Source organism: Hyposmocoma kahamanoa, unplaced genomic scaffold (assembly GCF_003589595.1).
Source record: "Hyposmocoma kahamanoa isolate Upper Pololo Valley unplaced genomic scaffold, ASM358959v1 232, whole genome shotgun sequence".
Classification (NCBI taxonomy): domain Eukaryota; kingdom Metazoa; phylum Arthropoda; class Insecta; order Lepidoptera; family Cosmopterigidae; genus Hyposmocoma; species Hyposmocoma kahamanoa.
Window position 1 is genome coordinate 8,646,482 of NW_020653750.1, and position 10,119 is coordinate 8,656,600.

Sequence of the window (10,119 nt, forward strand, 5' to 3'; positions counted from 1 at the left end):
ATATATATATATATATATATATATATCTCTCTCTACGGTGGGGTCGGGCTCGGCCTGAGGCGCGTTGTCGGGTTCAGTTTACGGGGTGTGCTCATGCTCTTCGGTAGCACAGCAGTTACTACTATGGGCGCTTGATGAGGAGGTCGATTCCCGATTTGGGCCAATTCAAGAAACGAACATTTCTAAGTTGGTTTTGGTCTGAGTATTCTGGATTATCGTTTGGTATTCGTAGTACAGGAAATTCGGCAGTAGTTTGGCATTTTTTCCCCCTAAATATTTTTCTTTGGCATAGCTTTCAAGGAATCTAACAGATATGGTTGAGATACAACAACGCTATAATAAGTATCTCATTTCCACTACATCGGGAAGTATGCCTTACATTTTTACAATTGTGAGATCTTGTACTCGTAATCTATTACGCCTCCGTATATAGTTACCTCCATACGAAGGCGTGCGGACGCTTCGGGCTTCGCCCTCCGCGGACCTCGGCATGCAGCCTCGGCACTTTATCACATTATATACACAATTATTATTAAACAATCTTAGAAATCTTTTCGTGCTAATTTTCAGTCCGAGCAAAGCAAGTTACATAAATAAATTACGGCTATATCGAAAAACAGCGGAAACAAAATTTTTACCTATGGTAAATTTAGTTAAATTTGTATCTATCGCCAAAAAAGTTTGTATGGTAGCCATATTGAAAAATGGTGAAAAACAAAAATTTTACCGCTAATTATTATTAAACACTCATAAAGACCCTGACATGTCCATTTTCAATCGAATTAGTGCAAATTTTTATATGCCGCTAAGAGTTTGTATGGGCGGCCACATTTGAAAATGGCGAGAAACCAATTTTGATCACAAATGATTATCAAGCACTCCTAGAGACCCCCATATGCCAATTTTCAAAGAGTGTGCAATTCTTTTTCTGCCGCCAACGAACGCTTCTATGACGGCCATATTTGAAAATAGCAAAAACAAATTTTGAGCACAAATTATTATCTATTTCTAGTGGCCTTCACATGCCAATTTTCAGTCGAATCAGAGAAAATCTCTTTCGGCAGCTATTTTTAACGAAAAAGACACTGATATGGCAGCCATATTAAAAAATGACGAAAAGAAATTTTTGACCCCAAATTATGATTAAAGACTCCTAAAGACCCTCGCATGCCAATTTTCAGCCGGATCGAAGAAGTTTTTCTTCGGCCGCCATTTTAAAATCGCCATCTTGAATTGTTTTTAGCCCAGGCAGTTGACCAGTGTTACCCTCTATGACATTCCTTCGAGTATTTCCTACCTATCTCTAATAGTTTCCGTGATAGGAGGCTTTGAAATTTGTATGGCGGCCATTTTATTTATTTGAATTTCGAACATTTTTTACTTCCCGCGGAACTTGACCAGGGTGTACATCTTAAAAATGCACAAATATTCCCTCCATATATTATAGTTTTTGCAGGCCATTGATCACTCTATATATGTATTTCCATATATATTTTCCATATTCAGGCCCTTTCATATTTGATTCTTTGCGTTGGAGCCTATCCGTGTAAAACGGTATAAAAAAATTTTAAACCGTTTTTATTAGTTATATAAATATTTTGTTTCCACCATATCGGGAAGTATGCGTTCTATTTCTACCAGTGATTAAGAACTTGTAGCTTTATATATATATATATATATATATATATAAAGATATATATATCTAGTCGTTCCCTCATGTCTGAGAATCGCGGTTAGCTTCGCGCCGACTTCTGAGCGGGTGATCTGCCTCCTTCGGTTTTTATACAGCGCCCCCAGCAAGGCAGACGAGTCTTTCTATACCAACAATATAAGAAAAGTCTTCAGAACTACGCAGTTACGCTGAAACAAATTAAACAGCTGACAAACGAAGTTCCAAGAAAATCTTGATTTGTCGAGGAAAGTAGACCCATAATTTCTTTTCCAAGCATAAAATAATTATCTTATTGTTTCTTATATAGGTATCACATTTAAAGCAAACTGTACAATTGATTAAATATCTACAACAACACAATGTGGTATCTGGATATGGAATGCAATACATTTACACGTACCTGTTTAATTATATTCGTACAGTTTTTAATTACTACAACGACTACGCTTTTCCGAAGTTGCACTGTTCACGCTGCGTTTTCGTCAATCAATCAATACGTAACAAAATCAATTGTTTCCAACAATTCATTTTGTTACATTATAAAAAGATTTTTTCAGACGTATTGTCTACGAAGAAAGCGTCGCAAATGATAGCCATTAATTCTCATACATTCGCACAAAACTAACTAACGACCTTATGTGGCAAATGTTTTTTTTTATTATTTTTTTTAATACTTCGTGATTGTAAGTATAAGTGCGCATTTGACCTCGATCTCACCCGATAAAAAGTGACGACGATATAATAAATTGTATTGATTGTCATTTCGAAAAATTTTTCAGGGGAGCATGTTTTAGGTCCTAAAGGCTGTTTTAAAATATTTACGTCCGGTTTTAAAATTCAATGTTGGTTTTACTTCTAATTAAGATTAGGTTTTAAAATCCAATTTGAAACAGGACGCAATTAATAATAATAATATAATATTATAATAATAATAATAACGCACACACTCAACACAGCCCCGCACTAGGGAAACCCTGGTCGCGGGTGTCATGGACACACATATAGACAACCACAAATTACACCCAAACTCACGAGAGAAATAAATATAGGCCATACAAATATTTCTCCTGGCCTGGGAATCGAACCTGGGACCTCTGCGTGGCAGTCCGGCATGGTAACCGTTCGGCCACAGAGGCAGTTTAAAACAAATAAAACATTATTTTGTCGTGAAAAAATTTTTTCGAAATGGCGATTTCGCCCTTTCTACTAAACATCGACGAATGTAGGTGACTTTGGTAACAAAACATTGTATGTAATAGTAACACTCGCACAATGTCAATTCAAGGAACATGATAAAAGGTCACTTATTTTTAATACTTCCAGTAACTGATAGGCATATGAATCTAGATCATTCGGACATATTATAGATATTTTAAATTAATGATAAAAACCCTACGACAGTAATTTGAAAGCCGGACAGATAATTTATTGATAAGTTGCATAGAGTCGCCCACTTCAGATCAAGTGGCACAATTCGAAAACTAGGGCTGATTTTAATGCGTATCTTTGTGAGAGAAAATTTTATGAATTTTCTTTACGAAATCAATTGATAGTCCCTGGGCAATATAAATACCTATTTCGCATTAATTTGTTCTTCAATTACTATCCAAAAACGTATTTTGTAATTGACATTTCAAATACTTTGGTGGTGTTTGGTCAGTGGTAATGACTGCATTTTGTATTTAAAATAAATGAGATCAAAATACCCTTTTTTGTATTTTATATTTTTAATGCATATAAGAAATTATTTAATTTACATTGTAATTATTACATGTAGGGTATAAAGACAAATTATAACTTTTATAAAAAAAACCCACCTCAAAAGTTCGTGGAATTAAATCTATTTGCCAAGTTTTATTGAAATCGGTTTCCGGAAAGTGCGCGAAACATCTGCCACCCTTAAAAGTGGAATATTTTCTTCAAATATAAATGGGACCAGTAATGAGATACCCTCTTTCCAACAAAAAAGGATTCATCGAAATCGGTTCACAAATGTTCGCAAATAGCGTAACACACAAAAAAATACAGTCGAATTGAGAACCTCCTCCTTTTTTCTGAAGTCGGTTAAAAAGTTTTTTTTTCTTTACCATGGATAAGTTTGTTATTGAAGATTCCAAAAGTTTTTAATTCAGTTTTACTAGTAGAATTCACTAAACACTCTGTGTAATCTCTAATACGCTGTATCTGAAAATACGCTATGATTAAGGTTGAATAACACCGTCATTATCAGTTACAAAGAAACACGAAACCAGGTTCATATGCGTAATCAGCCCACATGGTTTCCGTTATCAACAATATGTCAAGTTATTTTTTAACTTTTAGTTGTAACCAGAATGTAATTTTTAATTACTTAATTTGTTCAACTGCTTTCGTGTATAATGATGGCGAATAAACGAGAACATTACACATTTGTTAAGCAATATTAGGCGTCAATCTCATCAAAAACATTACTGTAAAAAGGAGGCCAAGTTCTCTTTAGATAATTGTTATGCTGGTTTAAATATAAGTTGAACTCGATGCGAAGTGCACCATTATGCAGTAATTAATATTATTGGTGCGATTACACAACCGTCTTTGTAAAAAAGGTTTAAAAAAACATAAATCATTACATTTGTATTGAATTAATATTCAATTATTTTTTGTGAAACTACTCCACTAGTTTTTTATAATTATGGCTAAAAAGTCGATTCTGAAAAGTCGCAAATGACAATTTGTTTGTAAAGTTACTTATTGCTTTTGGCTTACACAACTCCCATTAAACAATTTTTATGATATTATCCTTAAATCTCTGGGGTCTACTCTCGATCTCCGTCCGACATCCGTCCGAAACAATTACTGTCAAATAAGTAACATTCGACAAATTTAAAAGACAAGTATCAAGTATGAAGCTCCATTCGCATTCGCGTCTTTTCATTTGGTCAAGTATTTATTGCTTGTTTGGGTCTCTAAAACTGAACTTCGATACACGCGACTCCGACAACATGTTACATCGGCATGATTTTACCAAGACATTACGTTACTCCGACAATATGTTACTTCGACATTATTTTCATACAACATATTGTCGGAGTAACGTAATGTCTGAGTAAAATCATGTCGATGTAACATGTTGTCGGAGTAACGTAGTGTCTGAGTAAAATAATGTCGAAGTAACATATTGTCGGAGTAACGTAATGTCTGAGTAAAATCATGTCAATGTAACATGTTGTCGGAGTCGCGTGTGTCGAAGTTCAGTGTTAGAGTCCTTATTTGGCAGTAATTGTTTCGGATGGATCGGACGGAGATCGAGAGTAGACTCCCTGTACATTTTACTGTATTCGAGTCAAACATTGTGCTAGTTTTATAAGACGTGGTCTAAAGCCACTGAGTACAAAAATTAGCTATTTTGCCACACAAACTTTGGACTATTAAAATACATTGTAAAATTTTGCAGTATGTGGAACGATGATTACTACGTGTAAAACGTTATCTGCTTATCTGAATACGCAGTGAGTCAAAAGTAACTTAAACCGATCGCGTAAAATGCGCCTCGTGTATACGGCCGTTATTTATTAGAAAACTTGGCCTGGCGCATGAACTGTGCACTTAGACAGATACTGTAGCAATAACATTTTTTTTGAGTATTAAATAATGGGCGAATTAGTCATGCACTTGCTGGCAAGCGATACGCCTACCCACAATAGTTGCAGTGCCACTTGGAGTTTTAAACCGCATAGAACTGAGGGGCACTGTCACTGCGCCCATCACGCAGAGACATAAGTTGATAAGTCCCAAGTGCATGCTTGGCATCAGATACAGATATGGTATAGTACTTCCCTAGACGAAATGTTTCACAAGGAACGCTACTTCTATTAAAAATATTTTACAGTCGCTTAAACTGTTATACTCAAGCCACACAGAGACGGCCGCAGAAGCGTTCCGGGCGCGGAATTTTTGTAATGTACTTTTGTAAACATATGTGAACTCGTACATTATAAAATTCCCGCGCCCAGAACGCTTCCGCGGGCGCCTCTGTGTGGCCAGAGCATTGTGTTCTTAAAACCATACGCCTTACGGAAAGAGACGTGATCAGTACTAACAAGGATACTTAAACAACCATGTGCGTATGAAAGATATGACGAAAATTCTTCAATGTTTTTGTTAAAAAATAAACGAATAAAAATTGATCGGATAAACCTAAATGATTCATCAATGATACAAAGGGCCCTAAAACAACAAAAATATCCGAGACCCCTATTAAATTGTTCCCAGAAGTAAGGCTTCATATCAGTCTCGTATAGATAGACTGGTTACTCCATATCAAAATATATTAATTAATTAACCCAGTATAAGCTCATAGTCCTTATTATAGTTTCACTGTGCCCGGCCAAACATCAAGTATGTAATCATATATATATAAATTGGATAAAATTGTTTATCTCTACAAAAATAATCTACATATTTAATCTTGTGTATCAGAAATATTAAGCTTGGATTAACACAAAATAATATTGAATAATATAACAGTTGAAGCATTAGTTATAAAACAGAATAATTGTTTATTAAGTAGAAATTGCATTTAAATAATATATGGACTAATTTTCAAATCAACTGTATTATTACGTGAAACACAAAAAAATAAATATGTGGGTAATTCTTATTCTCAAGCAAATAACTGATACCTAATGAATGCATGTTTTTGCAATATAATGAAAAGCAAAAATTAATCACATGATTGAGAACAATTACTCAATGTATATTTTGCCATATTACAAGTATATAAATGTAATACATAATATATTTTTGTTCGGCCGGAACTATATGAAATGTCACGACTATTGCGTGTGACTTTCCCGAAATTGCAACATTAAACCTAATCTAATAAATTATTATAAACATAACTCAGATTTTTACGCCTTATCTATGAATTGTTATGTAGGTCCGATAAATTAATATCAATATTTCTGTAGAAACAAATAAATAACGCTTTACTTTTTCATAAAACTTTTTGTGAAATTTTTTTATCATGTCCGCGTCTAGACCGCTACTAAGACGCGCTAGCTGCGCACGACATAGCCGACCCGGCCGGCCACACACCCCCGGGGCAGACGAACATATCCGTCTCTGCAGCTCACCACAAACCCCAGCGAGTCCATACCCAAATTCGGGTCCACCATAGATGCCCGTGAAGGCGTATCAGTATCGGAGGGCTCGGCCCGGACAACCCTGTACCCTGATCTTGCCGGGGAGCCCGTAGTCTCCGGAGCGCCCCATCTCTGGGGTCGGTAGGTAGGGACTTTACCCTGAGACACTTGCTTCAACTGTACGAAGCACTAGTTCGGTCTCGTATGGAGTACTGTTGCCACCTATGGAACGGTTCCGCTAAGTGTCGACTCTGAATCCACTAGAAAGGCGTGCCAAAAGGCTTTTAGGTGAACAGAACCATTCACTCACACAGACTCATGTACAGTCAACAGCACATCAAGCTACACATTGACGTATCTTGTTCCGTTGCACTGAAGGCGATTTTCGAACAAAAATGTGTAGTCTGATGCGCTGATCCGTACATATTTTTTTAGTTTATGTTTACTTAAAATCCAATTTAATATGTCCAAAATTATCTTAAATAACATATACTTTTAAACTGTAAGAATCCACAATTAATCATAATTAATTACTCATAATATGTAATGTTATAGTTATAACATAATTATTCATAAAACTCTCACTTTATAATACATCGACAAGTATATGGGAAAATCACTATATGGATTAATGCTGTTATCTATTTAATACTTTATCAATAATTTATTTACAAAATGGTAATTGCTAATCACTAATTTTGTTATGGTGATATAGACATGAAAAAGAATGAGAGACACATTGTTTTGGAAAGGTCTAAGGACTGTTTAAAAGATTATATTTTGAAGGTCTTCATTGGTATTCTTGTCCTCACGGACTGTGTATTATTTCTTTGAGAAAAAAACAGTTGAGCATCGAACTTCAATATATAATAGACAATAAAGAAAACAAAAAATATAAAAAAAATAGTTCAAAAAGAATGGTGCTGTCATACACAATTGGTCCCAAGCCCTTGTTAGGTATAGCACACGGCCTGGCAAAGCTCAATCTGCTAAATTAGACCCAGCACATCTGGCTACAGACCAATTGTTTTGAACATCCAAAGGCACTGATAACTGCTAATTAGAGCTTTTTTAACAGTATATCAATTAATGGTTGCAGTGATGAAAGACTGCACAGATCCCTATTAATAATAAATTATATTAATAAATATTAGAAATTAATTATTTTTTTGGATCTAAACCACATCTATTGTTTCAAACAAAGCAATGTTTCAGGCCCTTTAAAGATACCACAGTCACAACTGTTTAAAAATACAAATATATGCAATTTAGGTCCAAAAAAATAGTTTCATTTCCAATATGTAACAATCACAAAAACCTAAGATCTTAATAACATATAATTGAACAATTAAGTGATGGCTGAGAGGGAAGAATGAAAGCAAATGTATTGCGCTGACAATAAGTAAAGAGAGAATTGCAAGAAACCTCCTATGATGGATAGCAGTAATAGTAGATGCAAAATGAATGTGCTAAAAACCCGTGTCATGGACCAACATCACACCATCTGATATGGAGATATATTTTTTAGGCTCAGAGTTGACTGAACCTAACCACCCAGGCAGTTAAATATAAATGGCCAGTGATAAACAAATCAAGTCAAGTCAAGTTCTATGTGGCATATAATGTTGTTTTATGCAACAATCCCGCCAACATCTGCTTAGGAAGAATCAGTGCTACGATGATTGAATGATGTTATTGAATGGTTTTTGCAGCTATAAAACTTTTTTGGCAATTTACTTGTGAAGTCAGGTGATTCAAATTGCTAATATTTCTAATAATAATAAATCACATTTCTAATAGGTTACACAAAGTGGAATCCCTATGCGCGAAAAGTCAGAAAAATGTTTCATAAATAATTATAATTGCAATATATCACAACTGAAGAAATTAAACATAATATTAAAAACATAGGGACACTAAAAAAAATCTTATCAAGCAACAATATTGCATTCACTTTCATCATTGAGGTTGTCAACTATTACTCATATTCTTGACTGTTTGATATTCAACTTTTGCATCCTCATAGGAAATTAAACTGTTTGTTTTTTCAAACAAACCAATATTTTGGGCCCTTTACAGGTCTCTGGTTCACTGGTGACCTGCGGGTGGGACCCATGACATAAAAAATAGTTTCATTTCCTATGTGTAACAATCCCAAATACCTAAGAACTCGATATTTTATGTCCTCATTTAATCTAATTGAGTAAACGCTAGTTTCTTGCTTGTTCTTCGCAGAGAAGTCAGCACAGTGAATGAACAATGGCTTAATAAAATTACGTTTTCAAGTGTAAATTTATTTTACCTGTGGAATAAATAATTATTTGACTTTGACTAAATAATAAATTATTAAGAAAGAAATTAATGTAGTTAACAAGTGTTATTATCATCTAGTATTTTATTTAAGGATGTATTTTAAAATGAATATTATAAATGGACACAATACAATAAATTGGATTACAATAAGTTATAATCAATTATAGTAATAGACAGTGACTTATTATTCCTCTAATGTATCAATATGTAAACTTTTTATAACTCACCATCTTTGAGTTTCCAAATAATATTCCCAGTAAGAGGATCCAATGCTACCATACCGCCTCCTAATGTGGCAAACAAGAGAGGCCGGTCGTCCAAAGCGCGCGACAACTCCGTACTCTCCTATAAATAAACACAAAGCACCCATATTCATCACTCACTAAATATTGGACATACTATAAACGCCATTCGCCGCAATCAACGACACTCTCACGTTTTCCTCACCTTCACATCTTTGTTGGCATGAGTTTCTACTATCAAGGACCCTACCAAACAAACCAACGACACCACCCTCATTGTCATCACTACACTTGAAATTAACAACCACAACAAATTAAGTAAATCCCCATTATATTTCACGCTAATTAAACAAACGCACCACGCTTTATAATCAAAACATTTCACTTCCTAAGATTACTCGCGAAAATGACGATTTTCATGAAGTGGTTGACATTTGACATTTGGTTGACGTGATAGAATTATATTTTGACATTGACAGTTGACACATAGATGATGTTGGGTGTATTGCCAAATTGTTATCATGAAACCAACACGTTAATTAGAGACCATCCATTAGCATTATGTATAAATGGAAGATATTGCAATATACTTTGGAACAAGTGTACAGGTACAGGGTCAAAAGCACGTCAAGCTTGACATTGAAGATTTGAAGCCAACTCTATGCCACTTACAGTAAGAACGGTCCAAAGTACAAAGTGTCAAGCTTGACGGTACAAAATGTCAAGTTTGACGTTGTAATGAATAAAATCTCCTTTTTTTAACGTTGAA

General features: G+C 34.7%; 1 protein-coding gene across 1 annotated transcript in view; it reads right to left on the reverse strand.

Annotated features, from left to right (window-relative positions):
- The window catches only part of LOC113228508 (serine/threonine-protein kinase/endoribonuclease IRE1), a 54,212-nt gene extending 44,459 nt beyond the window's left edge, over positions 1–9,753 (reverse strand). The window contains exons 1-2 of the mRNA XM_026461843.1: positions 9,556–9,753; positions 9,336–9,453 (exon numbers count right to left, since the gene is read on the reverse strand). Coding sequence (XP_026317628.1) covers positions 9,336–9,453; positions 9,556–9,633 — 196 coding nt within the window. The 5' untranslated portion in view covers positions 9,634–9,753. The remainder of the gene's footprint in view (positions 1–9,335; positions 9,454–9,555) is intronic.
- Between the last annotated feature and the right edge of the window lie 366 nt (positions 9,754–10,119).